The 18,006-nt window shown below is 44.4% G+C and overlaps 1 protein-coding gene across 1 annotated transcript in view; it reads left to right on the top strand.

Annotated features, from left to right (window-relative positions):
* LOC124805682 (lipase 3-like) overlaps window positions 1-15,692 on the top strand; it is a 90,207-nt gene extending 74,515 nt beyond the window's left edge. The window contains exons 7-8 of the mRNA XM_047266250.1: window positions 1,835-1,977; window positions 15,510-15,692. Of these exons, the coding sequence (XP_047122206.1) occupies window positions 1,835-1,977; window positions 15,510-15,692 (326 nt within the window). The remainder of the gene's footprint in view (window positions 1-1,834; window positions 1,978-15,509) is intronic.
* Window positions 15,693-18,006: the final 2,314 nt, after the last annotated feature.

The following is an 18,006-nucleotide window of genomic DNA, read 5'->3' as shown; positions in this document are numbered from 1 at the left end:
TAGAGCTCTTGGGGTTCTGTTCAGAACTGTCCTCAGAACTGTTGTACAAGTTTAATTTTTGCGAAAATTGACAAAAAATATTTTCGATAGAAAAATTTTTCGAATATTGTTGTTTTCTTCGCTAAATTCTGCAGAACTATTGAAATTTTGTACAAAGAACTCTAGAACTATGCCATATCTATCAAGAACTCTGAAAAAAATATATATTTCTGAAAAAAAGGGTGCCAACTTCACAGTAAGTTAAAAGATTTTCTCATTAAAATGCAATTATCTCGTAAACTATTAGCTGCACAAAAAAATGTTACTGGGATTTTCGAAAGAACTCTTGGAGCTCTGTTCAGAACTGTGCTCAGAACTCTTGTACTTATTTACATTTTGCGGAAACTGCCAAAGAACATTTTCGATATGAAAATTTTTTCGAGTATTGTTGTTTTGGTCGCTAAATTCTGCAGAACTATTGAAATTTTGTACAAAGAACTCTAGAACTATGCTACATCTATCAAGAACTGTGAAAAAAATGTATATTTCTCGAAAAAGGGGTGCTAACTTCACACGACTCTTAACGTCTGGCGTGGAGAGGCGACGTTCCATTGTCGCTCTTGGAGCGAGGAACAAGTCCCTCCTCAGTACTTCACTGGGAGAGCACCTCTGTCGAGAGCAAATCGAAGCGCTACTCTATATTGAGTCCTTGCGATTAAGCGTTGTTCACTGTGTTGGTTCAAATGGCTCTGAGCACTATGCGACTTAACTTCTGAGGTCATCAGTTGCATAGAACTTAGAACTACTCAAACCTAACTAACCTAAGAACATCACACACGTCCATGCCCGAGGCAGGATTCGAACCTGCGACTGTAGCGGTCGCTCGGTTCCAGACTGTAGCGCCTAGAACCGCACGGCCACTCCGGCCGGCTCACTGTGTTGGCCGACACACTTATTGTGCGGTGTGAACGGACAGAGTTATAGTTAAATGCCTGCGAGCGAATTTTGAGTGGCATCGCGGTGGACTGGTTATCTGACTGGTGTACCATGACAATAGTTAGACTAGGGGCGAATAGGAATCATGTCAAGGCATAGGGAGAGTTTGATTGGCGAAGGTCAATCCAGATAGAACGAGAGTTATCTTATTTGTCAGCAGCGAGCGGCGCAGACAGCAGTCATCACAGCTTACGGTATTGTGCGCTACAGCTATTGTGAGCCCCATTTTTCCTCCACAACAGTACACTTCACTGCATTTCATACGCGACAGCCTCGACCATACCTAGCAACATTCTAAAGGATAATTATTCATGTTGAGCAGGTGCGCCTCTCAGCCATTCTGCCAAGTCAACAACCATCTTAAACTTTGTATAGAAATTTCATTAGCGAATCCTATCCTTGAGAGGTAACTTCACATTCCGAAAAGAACCAGGATATAACTTGTTCAGTTCATAACTAAAAGTGCCATTGTGATTTCTCAGAATTTTTGCAAAATAAATAATAACTTTTGTTAGTTTCATGTTTTTCTTACACTAACTAGCACTACTCCAGTACCCAAGTATCCCACTAGTTACGTAAGAAATTTTGTAAATTTTTGTGTCATTTCCTTACAGCGGACGACTCCAGAAGATATTTATTGCTGAAAGTTTTTCAGGCATTTCTCTTTAGAACGTTAGGAGCGTCTGTCTAACTTCTGTAGTAGTTTGGGGGTGGAAATTGCATCTTGCAGGAGTCACAGGGTAAAGGGTACATTTCAGATTAATCCGTTGCGCAGAATAACAGAATAACAGGGCAACCCCACACCTCAGACCGTGAGTACAAATACGACGGAATGCGACGCGTGGCGTTGGTGTTGCAGGCCACTTCCGGCAGTTCGACTTCGGGCCAACGGCGAACCGCGAGCGCTACGGCAGCCGCGTCCCTCCGGACTACCGGCTGTCCGCCGCCACTGCGCCTGTCGCCTTGTACTACGGAAACAACGACTGTCTGGCCCGCGAACAGGTGAGTTCCATCTTTTAGCAGATAAGATTTGTCATTTTAAAGCGAATCCTACACTGATATCCACAACTGAAGGCACCCTCGAGATTCAGATAACGAGCGTTTTTGTCCTCGGTATATCTGCCTCCACACGATACACTTTTGTGTTCAACTTTGCACAAGCGCGCATCTGCATTTGCGAGCATACTAGCTAATTCCGTCCTGTGTTTCGTGATAATCTCTTACACAGATCAACCAAAACATGACCACTGCCCATCGTGATGATAGATGCCGCCTGGTGGCGTTGCGAGAATGTACCGCGGTAACAAAAGTATGTAAGCGGAGCAGACACGGGCGGGGGATCACCCTAACGAAGATATCGGCTGCAAATGGGGAAACCCATTGGGATAAGCGACTTTGACAAAGGGCAGATTATTATTACACAGAGCCTGTGAACGAGTATCTTGAAAATGGCGAAGCTGGTAGAATGTTCACGTGCTACTGTTGTGAGCATCTAGGAGAGAGCAAGCGCAGTAATATGTCTCCATAGCATACTACTGCTTCCACCAGCCTACGTCCGTCGCGCACTGCACGTTTCGACCCGCCGTTCACCTCACTGGCGTTTGTGGAGACGACCATTGACCTAGCGTAGCAAAAATGCAATTCACTCTCTGGGCCGACAGGTTTGCATTGATCGACGGTCGAATCCCCAAAGTCCTGGTGAAAGTAGCACTAGGCGCTAATGGCTGGACGTTCATGACTCTTCACAGAACGTGAGGTTCGAAGTCTTGTCTGCTCTGCAAAGTAATACAGAGGTGATCTATGACATCTCTGCCGAAAGACCACAAGACTACTGCACGAACAAGTGTTTCGGAGCACACCGATCATCGTACATTGTTTAACATGGAGCTCCGCAGCAGACCACCCCTACGTGTTCACATGTTGACCCAACGGCATCGTTAGTTACGACTGTAGTAAGTACAGGACTTTGGGGATTCGACCGTCGATCAATGCAAACCTGTCGGCCCAGAGAGTGAATTGCATTTTTGCTACGCTAGGTCAATGGTCGTCTCCACAAACGCCAGTGAGGTGAACGGCGGCTCGAAACGTGCAGCGCGCGACGGACGTAGGCTGGTGGAAGCGGTAGTATGCTATGGAGACATATTACTGCGCTTGCATGGGACCTGTGGTGGTAACTGAAGACATTCTGACAACTGCGAACCACCTGCATCCCTTGATACTTAATATCTTCCCTGACGGTGATGTCGTCTTTCACGAGTGTAATTGTCCATGCTTCGGAGCCATAACCGTGTACAGTGGTTTGAGGAGCATTATAGTGAACTCAGACTATGTCTCGGTCACCAAATTCGCCTGATGTATATTGTATGTAAAGCATCTGGGTCGTTAGCGTACGTTATCATCGTGCTCGCAAATCAGAGTTATTTACGCGAATTACTTGACCTGTGCGGACACGTTTAATGCCACGTACCTCCGCAAACCTAGCAACAAACTGTTGGATCCCTGATATGTAGAATCAGTGATGTACTTCGTTTCAAAGACGGACCAATAACCTATTAAGCAGGTGGTCATTATGATTTGGCTCATCAGTGTATGGTGTTTAGCAGATGGTAGGCAGCAGGTGTCTATGTATGTTTCGATGTGTACTACTGTACTACAGTTACGCTTTAAGGCGATTTATGCGCAGTGAAGTCTGTTGACTCCAAAGAAAGATACTGAATTTATGCATCATTACTCACAAAGAGGACTCATATGGTACTCCACTACTGAAGATTACTCGAGCGAAAATTTGCGATGAGACGTCCCGAGCGCCAATTACGGACTTCACTCAGCTGGAACTACAAATACGATACAACGTCTCCCGTCTTAACGCTGTAAAGAATAAAATAAGTGTCGAAGGAGAAAAACAGAGAAGGAACAGCTTATAAATTTATTAAATGTGCATGTCAAAACCGTAGACAAATATTCACGTTTTAACTACTTAATTGCACAGCAATAGATAAGCCTGTCATATGGACAACTGAAGGAGATGGTGCAAGTGAAACTCCTCATCGAACTGCTAGAAACTGAAAGCACATTAACGATGCGAAGAATACAAATTTGGAAACATGACTTCCGATGTAGTGGATTTTGGAGTCTATGACATATCCGAAATTGTTGAGTATGAAGATGGTAGTACCTAACCTGATTTGAGCAACGTTATGTAAACAATAATTTGTAAAAGAAAATGGAAATGACATAATGAACGCCAGCTAACCATCACATAATCCTCATTAGGATATGGAGGCGCAGACGCGCAAACAAATATCGCGGAGACATCGCAAGGAACGACGCCTGGCACGGTGGGACACCTGCCTGATGCGCTCAACGGCAGACAGCGATGTACACGGCAAGGACAATGACCACATTGACTCTCAAGAGAAGGCACTTTCTGTTGTGACTTGGCAAGACAGCCAAGCCACTATGAGATAGCCGAAAGGCACGCGTTTAAGCTCACGCAGGCTGGCGTGAGGTCTGGAATAGTTAAAGGAGTTGAGTCTAGTAAAAGAAATACGTAGCTTCTGGAATACTTAACTTTAATCCATAATTGGTAAACATCGGTCCGATGGTACATGCATCACAAGATAAATAGCAAATGATAATGGCGCCTTGCTAGGTCGTAGCAAATGACGTAGCTGAAGGCTATGCTAACTATCGTCTCGGCAAATGAGAGCGTAATTTGTCAGTGAACCATCGCTAGCATAGTCGGCTGTACAACTGGGGCGAGTGCTAGGAAGTCTCTCTAGACCTGCCGTGTGGCGGCGCTCGGTCTGCAATCACTGATAGTGGCGACACGCGGGTCCGACGTATACTACCGACGTATACTACGGACCGCGGCCGATTTAAAAGGCTACCACCTAGCAAGTGTGGTGTCTGGCGGTGACACCACACTTTCCACCTCACAATTAAAAAAAAATTGACTCTTTCGGTTTCAAGATTCCACAAAGAAGCAAAATATTAAATTAAATAGGCGAAACTAAAAAGAAAACTTAATCCGTTCACAGCTTTTCTCGAAAAGTGATAAGCGGTCGAATTCTACAAAAAATTACCAGTATTCTCCTACGGGTTTTAATTTTTTTAAACTGTGCTCAAAAATCAGATACCATACCACTATTTGAGCATTACCATTGATCAGAACTGAGGTTGAAAAACTCAGTTTTTCGTATTAATTTGTCCTCTTTCAAGGGCTACAAGCAGATAAAGGAACATTATGTGAACATAAGCAGCAAATCAGCTACATTCGATTTTTATCGTTTACGTAGACTGAATTGTTAAGTTTTTAATTTATTAGTGTTCGCATAGTTTCCTTCCTCTTTTATTAATTCACCAGGGGACCCTTGCCAAAGTGTAGGACTTTTATATTTTTTAATAAGCTCACTATTTGGAATAAGTGAAGTCGTTGGGATAAGAGTAGTCGTGGAACTGAAGAGAAAACATTTTTAAAAATCAACCGAATAACATGAAATAATAATCATGAATTTATGATACAGCCTTGTATACACATATCCATGCATTATTGCTTGTAATTTCTAACTTTCGATAGTCATATTTACATTTACCTGTTGTTGAAGAGAACTTTAATGAGAAATAAGAATATAAAATACAGGGATGTAAATAAATGCGAAATGTATAAGTTACGAGGGTAATCCCAAAAGTAAGGTCTCCTATTTTTTTATAAGTACATAGACCTGTTTATTTCTACAATAGTTTACATCAGTTTACAGCTTGAACATTTAGCCATTTTTCGACATAATCATCATTTCTATCGATGCATTTTTGTAGACGCTGTGGCAGTTTTTGTATGCCCATGTCATACCAGGTCGCCGCCATGCTGTTCAGAAAGTTATGAACCTCTTTTTTCACCCCGTCGTCGGAGCTGAATCGCTGGCACCACAATTAAAGCTGCCAGGTACTGTGGGACTGTGAAAAAACTCAAACGGGCAATTCAGAACCGGAGAAGAGGAGTGCTGAGCAAGGGCGTACACATTCTCCATGACGACGCTCGCCCACACATCGCTCGGCAAACCATTGCCCTCCTGCAACAGTTTCAGTGGAACTTAATCACGCACCCACCCTATAGTCCTGACTTGGCGCCCAGTGACTGTTACCTGTTCCCTAGGTTAAAAGAACATTTGGCCGGAAAACGATTCAGCTCTGACGACGAGGTGAAAGAAGAGGTTCATAACTTTCTGAACAGTATGGCGGCGAGCTGGTATGACATGGGCATACAGAAACTGCCACAAAGTCTACAAAAATGCATTGACTAAAATGATGATTATGTCGAAAAATATCTAAATGTTCAAGCTGTAAGCTGACGTAAACCATTGTAGAAATAAACTGGTCTATGTACTTATAACAAATAGAAGATCTTACTTTTGGGATTACCCTCGTAGAACATAGTGTTTGCTTGTTACCTGGAACATCACTAATGTCGCAATAACCTCTAACTGAATTTAGAAATCTTGATTGCACTTCGTACTTTGTGTAAGTACGTTAAGTCTAGAGGCAATAGGTAACTCGTAATTCAAGGCGACAGTGAGAAATATGTAGATTCATTTAGAAAAGTCAGGTTGTACGACGGCAGAGATAACAGACTATCACAGTGGTAACGGTTATTATCATCGCAATGCTCTATATAGATTATCCAGTTAATAAATAGCTTAAAACAAATAAAACAGTAATTGTAATGAGATGATATGAAAATGGAACCTTTCATTCGTTTTGATAAGCCATCTTCGTAAAATACTGTTATGAACTTCGGCATCCATGATGCCCTTTTGCCTGAGGTATTTAAGTCTCTTTTACGTTAAAACTTTCCTAAAACAGTAAGTTTTTGCGCAAAATCGATACGGAATGTCACAAAACGGATACGAAACCTTTCCAGCTATGTTTCATTCTTCCCTGAAAGATTAATATGTGTCGAGAAAAAGTGAGGTTGATATGAGAAACAATACTTATGATAGAAATGGCAGACAAATCTTTAAACTCTTAAAGCAAATGAAGCACTGTACTTGGTTGCTACGTCACTAGGTTTGGTGCTATTCTGCAATACAACGAATGTCGGTAGCGACAGAGAAAAAGTACCATATAGACCAGATGGAGGTAAGTTTTGCATACTGTACGTAGATGCATAACTTAAGCCACGACACGTGACAAAAGGGACAGATTTGTTTCAGCAATTCTGTTACAATTTTTATGTCACCTGTTTATTGCGCACTCTATATCTACATACATCTACATATATACTCCGCTAGCCACCAAGAGGTGTGTGGTTGAGGGCACAATTCGCGCCAAAGTCATATTCCCCCCCTCCCCCCCCTTCTGTTCTACTCGCGGATCGCACGAGGGAAAAACGACTGTCTGAACGCCTCAGTACGATCTCTAATTTCCCTTACCTTTGAATGGTGATCATTGCGCGATTTGAAAGTTGGTGGTAATAATATATGCTCTACATCCTCGGCAAAGAACGGATTTCGGAATTTAGTGAGCAGTCCCTTCCGTTTAGCGCGTCGTCTATCTGCAAGTGTATCGCACTTCAAAATTGTTATTAAAATAGCGCTGACGGCTTTTCCCGTTTTCTGTGTTAACGCAATATCTGAAACCAACGAAACTTACGAATAAAAATTATTAATTTTTTAAAAAATATTTATTTAAAAACGAAAAATTTTAGCACTGTTGCTACAGTTAATCGATATTTCGTTTTCTTAGTAGGTTATTAGAAAAAATGAAGACGACCTGTTATAAACGAGATCAAACCGAAAAACGCCAGTTATTCAGAAACAAAATACCGGTATCGATTTTAACTGGTCTGTTTTCCCCATCCCTAATAGGAGGATGAGAATGAGGATGAGAATGTGGTGTATCTTCTTTCAGCAAGATGACTCACGTTGACAGTGACTGTACTTCGGAATTATCAATAATGCTCCGTCTGGAACAGAGAGGCGGCGGGACCGTTCCAGACTTCATGCGGAGCAGATTTCCCCGTCTTGGGTAGAGATGACCATTTTCTATTTGTAGGCGATTCCAGCTGCGTGCTCGCACCGAAGGTCGGCGGCTAAGCTATACCTCATGCCAGGAGCTGGTGGTGATGGTGGTGCGGGCTATGAATTTGATTGATCTTGGGAATGTGTGCATGGCGACCGTCGCGGATATACATACACTCCAGGAAATTGAAATAAGAACACCGTGAATTCATTGTCCCAGGAAGGGGAAACTTTATTGACACATTCCTGGGGTCAGATACATCACATGATCACACTGACAGAACCACAGGCACATAGACACAGGCAACAGAGCATGCACAATGTCGGCACTAGTACAGTGTATATCCACCTTTCGCAGCAATGCAGGCTGCTATTCTCCCATGGAGACGATCGTAGAGATGCTGGATGTAGTCCTGTGGAACGGCTTGCCATGCCATTTCCACCTGGCGCCTCAGTTGGACCAGCGTTCGTGCTGGACGTGCAGACCGCGTGAGACGACGCTTCATCCAGTCCCAAACATGCTCAATGGGGGACAGATCCGGAGATCTTGCTGGCCAGGGTAGTTGACTTACACCTTCTAGAGCACGTTGGGTGGCACGGGATACGTGCGGACGTGCATTGTCCTGTTGGAACAGCAAGTTCCCTTGCCGGTCTAGGAATGGTAGAACGATGGGTTCGATGACGGTTTGGATGTACCGTGCACTATTCAGTGTCCCCTCGACGATCACCAGTGGTGTGCGGCCAGTGTAGGAGATCGCTCCCCACACCATGATGCCGGGTGTTGGCCCTGTGTGCCTCGGTCGTATGCAGTCCTGATTGTGGCGCTCACCTGCACGGCGCCAAACACGCATACGACCATCATTGGCACCAAGGCAGAAGCGACTCTCATCGCTGAAGACGACACGTCTCCATTCGTCCCTCCATTCACGCCTGTCGCGACACCACTGGAGGCGGGCTGCACGATGTTGGGGCGTGAGCGGAAGACGGCCTAACGGTGTGCGGGACCGTAGCCCAGCTTCATGGAGGCGGTTGCGAATGGTCCTCGCCGATACCCCAGGAGCAACAGTGTCCCTAATTTGCTGGGAAGTGACGGTGTGGTCCCCTACGGCACTGCGTAGGATCCTACGGTCTTGGCGTGCATCCGTGCGTCGCTGCGGTCCGGTCCCAGGTCGACGGGCACGTGCACCTTCCGCCGACCACTGGCGACAACATCGATGTACTGTGGAGACCTCACGCCCCACGTGTTGAGCAATTCGGCGGTACGTCCACCCGGCCTCCCGCATGCCCACTATACGCCCTCGCTCAAAGTCCGTCAACTGCACATACGGTTCACGTCCACGCTGTCGCGGCATGCTACCAGTGTTAAAGACTGCGATGGAGCTCCGTATGCCACGGCAAACTGGCTGACACTGACGGCGGCGGTGCACAAATGCTGCGCAGCTAGCGCCATTCGACGGCCAACACCGCGGTTCCTGGTGTGTCCGCTGTGCCGTGCGTGTGATCATTGTTTGTACAGCCCTCTCGCAGTGTCCGGAGCAAGTATGGTGGGTCTGACACACCGGTGTCAATGTGTTCTTTTTTCCATTTCCAGGAGTGTATGTTACAAGTCGTATCGATCGACATTGTATCACACGCAGTCTCACAAATGTTATCCATGATGCAGAATTGTGGTCTGTGGTCTTCTCCGATCATACAGCGCATATATGTACGGCCCCGCTCCGACGACAGCAGGTGTAGGGGACTCGAGGCACGTGGAAGAGGAATACAACACACCTCCGAGACGCGGAGCGCTGAATTTTAATAGGAAACACATGGAATACATGTGAACAACGTCTCCTGGCGTATCCTCCGGCTCTTCGATAGAGCCTGGATTGTGTCAAGCCTGCTTTGAACTGGGCATTTTCCGCAAATGGATGGGAATAGTCGGAGTGGAGACGTAGTACGATGGTAATTTATTTTATGATGCTATGGGAGCTGTCTGTCCAAGTTCCTTCACAAGATTGGCAAGTTGCAGTTAACCGGAAGGGGGGCTAGATAACTTTCCTAGTGCGACGCAACATACAGGGAGCAGTAGTCCGAGAGGAAGCTTTTGATCGGTTTCAGGGAAACCGCCGTCTATGCATCACGTAATAGGAAAGAAACAACGAAATCTGAGAGCTGTAATAGGAGCTGTCGCCGTCGACATGCCGTATGCTAGCTGTCTGATATCGCAAAACGATTTGCCAATTCTTTTGTGAAACATTACAGTCACCTCTAGGAAGAAATGGAACACGATGTGGCAGCCTTCCGCGAAGTTCCCTGGACACTACCTGGGATATCTGATATATTGGATTTCCGTTCGAGTTTTATCGGACATCTAAGGATCTCATGGCTCCTCGATGGACTGCTATGTACTGCGAATCGATGTCCCCCTATGTGCCCCGCCTACCTGCCTTTGTGGTAGGTACGATTATTCCCATCGCTATACCTTCTGCCCTTAGGGATGGTATGATTATCGCCATCTCCTAACTTTCTGGAGGAAAAGGGATAAAGGACTATGGCCGTTGACGCTTCCTAACTGCGACTTCAAGATTTACGCCAGGATACCTGCAGTGCCTCTCAAATGCATTCTGCTTCACCAAACCTCGATCGGTAGGGACAACAGTGTACGACCGCTGTCTACGTTACTTTATTCCACAGCTCTCGAGCCGTTACACTGTGGCCTTCAGGACCGACGATGAGGGGCCACACATTTATATGTAAATAGTATGCGAATGACCTCGTGTTCGTGGCACGGTAAAGTGACGAGGTACGAGTGGCACTGAATTGGATCGCTCACTATGGGACGGCTATAGAAAGTTGCATGAACATGGCGAAGACGGGGGCAATGAACATTGGCAGAGGGCTCCCTATCGGCTGCGTGGCATCGTTAAGGATGATGAACAAGATGACATGTTCTGGGACAATATTCACTAAAGACGCACAGCAGCGCTCAACTACAAACGTCTCCTACAAATAGTTAGAACGATTTCGAGGTAACACGTGAAGAGCTTTAACCATGACACAACAGGCACGTCTGTGGCGTCACATATCCCAAACTTGGCTCAAGTGCTGCCGATGCCGGCGATGATTATGGCGCCGGCTCCTTGCGACGTTAAGAAATTTTGTGAGCTTAGGTCTTCTTTTTAAAGTCAGCTACGAAATCTTTACCCTCACCATTAGGTGAGGGGGCCTTGACCTTGTCCATCTGCGTGACCGTACAGTAGCGATCTACGTTAGTACGATGTCAAGATGTGGATTCGACACCAGACAAATGTGCCTGGTACCCTGGTACAGGAACTGGCACCATCCTCTCGACTAGCGCCGGCAGAGGCGGATCACATCTCACTGTCGCTTACACACATTTGAACTTTTTCGTCGAATTCAGCTACCTCTGCTCAAACGGACCTACCGAGTACCAGGCTTGCACCGGCACATGATATATTGTCACGAGGATTGCCAAGTAATATCATAGAGGGGGGAAAGGGAGGATGGAGGGAGAGGGGGGAGAGACAGCAACCAACAGCAGTGTTGCCAGTGTTATGGCGTTCAGAGCACCATGTTTTCCTTGATGAGGTGACGCCTGCGCTATGATATCTGGTAGTAAATGGGATCCCAGTTACGTGCTATTCATATGATGGCTACCCCCCTGTGGAATGTTTTGGATCCTCATGCAATGTTTTATGTTTTTCTAGATGCCTGCGAGAATGTACTTGAATTTTGCAAGTTTCTGCAAGAAATCCAATATAAAGACTCTATTACTGTAACTTTTTAGGAAGTACTGCAACGAATATCAGGGGAACTGGTAAAATGTAGTCACACAGTAAACGCAGATTTCACCCTCTTATACTACACAATGGGTAAATGAAACTTCTCGCCTTAAAGGTAAGCCGGGTTTAAGAAACATGGTGGGTTTTAGCAAGGAATGGCCGCGATCACTTTCCTTAGCACAACCAGAGGCAACTTGCTTACCTCACGTCCAATAAATATGTTCTTTAGCTGTTATTCCGCTTGGTTTCTTTTCCGTCGGTTGCGAGCTCTAACGCTTGTGCCCTAAGCAGTGCATAATAACTTGACAAAATGGTTCAAATGGCTCTGAGCACTATGGGACTTAACATATGAGGTCATCAGTCCCCTAGAACTTAGAACTACTTAAACCTAACTAACCTAAGGACATCACACACATCCAAGCCCGAGGCAGGATTCGAACCTGCGACCGTAACGGTCGTGCGGTTCCAGACTGTAGCGCCTAGAACCGCTCGGCCACACCGGCTGGCAATAACTTGACAAGTGGGTAGGTTTAAATGCTAAACGTAATAAGAATCTTAAAATGTTAGGATGCCAACGACTTTTTGTTTTATTTCATTAATCGCAAAAATAGTAAAAAGATTTCTATCGTTACTATTCATAACAGAGTTCCCGGAAATTAATCACTGTTTCCCGACACTGCAAGAGCCAGCCAAATGCTTCACACAATTTTATGATCAACATGAGATCGCACAAGTATGCTTTCCGAGGCAACTTTACCCATTAATTGCGTCTTAATGAGGAGTTGCACTTCACGCACGGGGTCGCGTGTTGCCGCCTCGAAAACCGATCGTAGACGGCCTTGAATTAACACAATAACGCACAAGTGTCTAATTCTAAGCAATTTCTCAACAAACTGTTCCTCCTTACGTGATATCACATTTTATACACGGATTCATGTGTTACCTCCTCGGAACCTGATCGTAGACCGGTAGTGAGCTTTCTTAGCAGTTTAACGCCTGCCCTCGCAAGGCACACTTGTCATTGGCCTGTCCTTTCCATCAATAAGCACTACCTAATCAAAATTTGTAATTGTCATTTCTTTGTGTCCTGAGTAACATTGAAATTATTATTAACAGGTTCTCAGTGCAAGTAACGTCATCAGAACGATTGGAGCTGTATAGTAATATTCAAGCAATAAGCGCTTCTTGCCGCTAAGCGTAGTAGATGAATCCCCACTGTCTTTCTCTGCTTCAGTACGATACGGCTCTTGTTCTTCCGGCTGTTCTCATGCTGAATGTCTGCTTTGTGATCCTACCTACCCGCCAACCTTCCGTAACATAATCTTCCTATACTGTATGTTAAAACATAGCAATAAAATGTAATAAGGTGGGCACCTCTGTGGCATAAACGCCACTCTTCCATGCACTTTGGGGGGTGGGGGGGGGAGAGTTTAATTAATATATATGATGATATAGAGCAAGAATAGAAGAGGTCGGTGGTGCGTCTCTGCAGTTTTACGAGAAGACGTGCCCGACTCCAGCATGAGAGCATCGGGGGATCGGCGAGACACATTGCTAATATAAGATCAACATATGAGATTGTTTTATAATGGAAGGAGAACTTTTATGTTTTTTATTTGTTAATTCAATTATGTACTTACTACTTCTTTTCGCCTCCTATTGCTAGTATGAGAAAATGGATAGCGTCGCAGCCATAACAAAAACATTCTGAAAGTAGTTTTTCAGTATAAAGATTCATTAGTAATCAAATCAGTCATTTTCTGTAATCTAATGTGAAAAAAAACACGATTAAGGCTACCGCTCGCGTAAAGCGGGAAATCAGGGTTCTAATCTTCGACTTGTACGAATTTTCATGAGTCGCCATTGAGTTATTTCAGTGCCACATTAGAACAAATGTCGGAAATTTGTTTCATCGCAGTAAAGTATACACCTGAACGTTTCGAAGCAATTAACGTCGAGTAGAAAAGCAGTGATCATAAGGTACTGTAGCAGCATTATCTGCGGTTAGCAAGAGTGGCAGGATACAAATTGCAGGGGCACCCGCTAAAGGTCGCTCTTCGACACCATAGAACTTGGCAAGGTGATGTAAGGATGAAAATAAAGTGACACCTATTTTGGGTTAAGTGTCAACACGCAATATCTTTCTAGAAAATGGCGATCAAAGTTTTGACGCGACAACATAACGATGCTCGTGCTGTGTAAAACAAAGTGCGTTGGTAGCGCAGTGACTAAGGGCACAGTTTCGAAATGTTGCGCGTCGTATTCAGATCCAGTCTAATGTTTCTTTTCTCTTGTTGTCGTGGTAATACGTGACAATATTTTAGCGAGTTCATGAATTACAATGGAATTAATGGCAAAAGAAATAATGATTCCAAATTTTATTAAATAGATTTTATCATCACAACTGACACGGATCAATAATTTCCAGAAAACTACAACCCACAATTTTTGTTTGTCTCCAAGAACTTAGTATCAAATTTTGTCCTCGAGTCCATAAAGACGTAAACCAATTAATGGAACGACGTCTTGTCTGGGTGGTTTGAAGAGCACCAGGAAGAGTTTCCGTGCTCCCTTGGTCGCCAGACTCCACGAATTAAAACAAAACAACGAATATACGGGACCACCTCGATCGTGCTGCACGTAGCATGGATCCTTAACAGAGAAACCTAGCGAAGCTGCCCAGGGCACTGGGGGCGGCATGGCTCCACAACTGCGTCTGTAGCTTCCAAAACCTCAGTGACACTCTTCCTCCAAATCTCGCAGCGGTCCGAAATGCAGCAGGTGGTTATGCAGGCTTTTGACACGTGGTCACATTAATGTGAGAGGGCAATTTATTACTTCCACATTCGTCTCGCGAAATGATCGAGCCGAGAGAATTAGAGAAAGGAGAGTTCGTACGGAGCAGTGCCGATAGTAATAATTTTCCGCACGTCATTCGTGAAATGAAGAGAAAAAGTGGGACAAGATAGTGACCGTCGGCCACACACTTCAAGGTGACGTGCGGAGTATAGATGTTGAAGCGCGTAAGAGTAGTAGGATCTAAATGCGATACACACACACACACACACATTATGAACAGCGATGCTTGTCTTCTCCCGCTCTACAGTTACACATATACTGATTGTTTACTATTTGTAAAGGCAGAATGAATCAAGCGGGTAAGGCGTCACTGAAGTTTTCGGTGACGTGAATCTGTACTACAAAGTTAACTCACTGTATACTAACGATCGCAAATACGAAAAGAGATAAATAAACTGTTACTCTTTATTTCTACTCAAAAACACGTAAAATGCTACTAATCTAAAAGATATATACAAACTATGAAATTGTGTGTTACAATATTGGGAAAGATCCGGCTACGCATATGAAGCAATTGAAGTGTTACTGTCTCCATTACGAGTCATCGTCTCTGATGCTGTTCCCAAGCGTTATCAGTAACATGAGGGATGAATTATTGGTAAAAGTGTACCTGAGATAATAAGGAAACAATGTATTTCGCTCTGCAAACCAGTTTCATATTAAGTAGTGAACGGCAATTTTCTTGTAGGTCTAAATGTCGATAAAATTATTATTCCACAATACACCAATCCATTAAGATCGACAAACAGAGACTTATGCAGAACAGCTTTATTTTCTCTTTCGTTTTATACTCAGAATTAATTATTTTCATTTCGCACTTTATCATTGTCTTACGAAATAACACTATAACTGTATTTTTATTTTGCAGGATGTGAAGAAAGCATATAAGGAATTGAAGAACCCCATTGGATTATTTCGCGTAGATATGGACGAGTGGTCGCATCTGGATTTCATGTGGGGAATCCATGCAAAGGAGCTCGTCTACGAGAAGATATTCGAACAAATGACGCCTTTCTTGCACCACCCTTTTAACAAAACCAGGAGACCATAACGGTGTCTCATTGTTGAGCTATGAGTAAAAACAAAAATGACAAAAATATATTTATATTATTTAAATAAAACATCCTTTATTGTACGCTATGGTTCTTATTAAGAAAGTTGCTAACATTCCATTGTTGTCCTTTTACAGACGTTAATTAAAAATAATACCGCTCACGTGATTTATGGTCTGAGAAAAAGCAATTACAAAAGAAAAGTATATGAATTGGTGGTTTAAAATACGTGATTACTTGACGACAGCAAGTATTAAGCAATTCTCGTTCGGAACGTGATTTGTGCAGCACAGTATTTTATAAGGTATCGTCCCTCCAGAGGTTAAATGCTCTAGCCTTCCTCCATCTGTGAAGTGGCTTAGCTTGCCATCTATCAGGGGACCCGCATTTTAACGTGGACAACAAACAAAAATACATAATTTCTCACTTTAAAAACTAATTGCAAATTGTGATGAAGTGATAAATGACAGATTACGTCCTAAAGTTACTGGGGCTTGAACCCTGAACTTTTGGATCTGCAATGTGCCACTGACGACGAAATAACGAAAAAACGTTTTAGATTAGTTAACAGCGATGGGCGAATCCACCGCTCTGTTCCGAAGGGGCAGCCGGCTTAGTCTGGATTCGCCTACTGAGCGATGTGGTTTGTCTGTTGTGAATGACCGCAGTGCGGGAACACATCTTTCTCAAACGACTTTAAAGAAAGTGTCCATGCTATATATTCAGTGCACTGTATGTTATGTTGTATGTAACAGTTGTTTTGGCTTTGACAGGCCGGTATGCACTGGCCAACCAAGACATTATGAGCACCTACCTAATAGCCGGTATGCCCTCCTTTGGCACTGATAACAGCAGTAATTATTGCTGGGAATGGCCACGAACTGATAAGATAATGAATGAGGAGGTCCTCCGCAGAATCGCTCTAGAAACGAATGTATGGGCAACACTGACAATAAGAAGGGAGTGGATGATAGGACATCTGCTGAGACATCAGGGAATAGCTTCTTTGATACTAGAGGGAGCTGTAGAGGATGGGAACTGCAGCGGAAGACAGAGACTGAAATATATCCAGATACTCTGAGATGAAAGGTTAGTACAGGAGAGGAATTCGTGGCGGACTGCATCAAACCAGTCACAACATCTGGAAAAACCTGTGCCTCTTGAAACACCAAACATTTTGGCTCCCTTTGGTTACAGAAGCAGTCACCATATAAGCACCAAAATTTTTTCTATGTTCGAATTATTTCCGAAATAATGCGCTGACAGCTACACAGAAGACTTTGTAATATTTGCGACATATTGAGGACATTGCAAATGGTGACGTTCGAGCGCAAATACAACGACGCAGCCTGCTTGGCTATGATCAGCATTTATGTTCAAGCATGCACTTCTCATTGTGTTTGTATACTTCCGTCCAAACCCTGTAGATACTCAGTTTAGTTCATTACAAAAAGGAAGAGCCTGTCAAGGTTTGTACTGTCGATGCCGAGACGCCAAATTATTCGTAAGGGGATCGTTGAGTACAATCTGGGTCGGCACAGCATTCCCAAAACGGCTGCGTCCAGCTCTGTTGCATTTACCTCTGGGTTCCTACAAGCCACAATTTGTATATAGTGACTTCCCCTTGTGTTGTTCATTCAGAAGACCATTGAGAGGCAGATTTCTGATGCCGTGTGTAGTCGAATGTTTGTGTGATGTCGCTATGGTGTGTGTCAATTATGCAGCAACTCACCGTGCTTCTTGGGATATAGACACAAATGCGAACTTGGTATAAGCTTTAAATGCCCCTTCGAGACATACTGACAGGTTTTCTATTGCTGGCTGTAGGTATTAGGCTGCAGTGAGAACTTCTGCCACCAAATGTAACAAGATGACCAAATGTAGCGGGAAGAGGTAGAAGGCACCGTATTTAGACTCATCCGAGTTTTCCAAATGATTCATTTGTTTCCACCACAGTACCCCATCCACCTCAGTCTGCGTCACAGGGTCCCGCAATGCTGAGGCCACCGCCCCAGTGACCTAGTGCAACTTTCTGCTGTGTGTCGGCCTCGTAGGACCGGGTCATCAGGACAGCGCTGTCAGCCGGCTCAATGGTCTTCTTCCCTGTTGACTCAGCACTGCTCCGCTGGGAGCCACCTAGCGTCCCGCTACGTCCTTCCTCGCTGGCGTAGCTGAGATCACGATGACCACATCTGGTGTCCGAATCTGCGGCCCTCGTCTCGGGATGCCTCTGGCGTGAGTTGGAAGCCAAGACGACTGCCCGTGGTAGCGAGCCGAAGAGTGTCCCGCCACTGGCTTGCTGGCAGCCGAACC

This window comes from Schistocerca piceifrons, chromosome 7 (assembly GCF_021461385.2).
Source record: "Schistocerca piceifrons isolate TAMUIC-IGC-003096 chromosome 7, iqSchPice1.1, whole genome shotgun sequence".
NCBI classification, from domain to species: Eukaryota; Metazoa; Arthropoda; class Insecta; order Orthoptera; family Acrididae; genus Schistocerca; species Schistocerca piceifrons.
The sequence above is the reverse complement of the archived record's forward strand: the minus strand, read 5'-3'. Positions and strand labels throughout refer to the sequence as shown.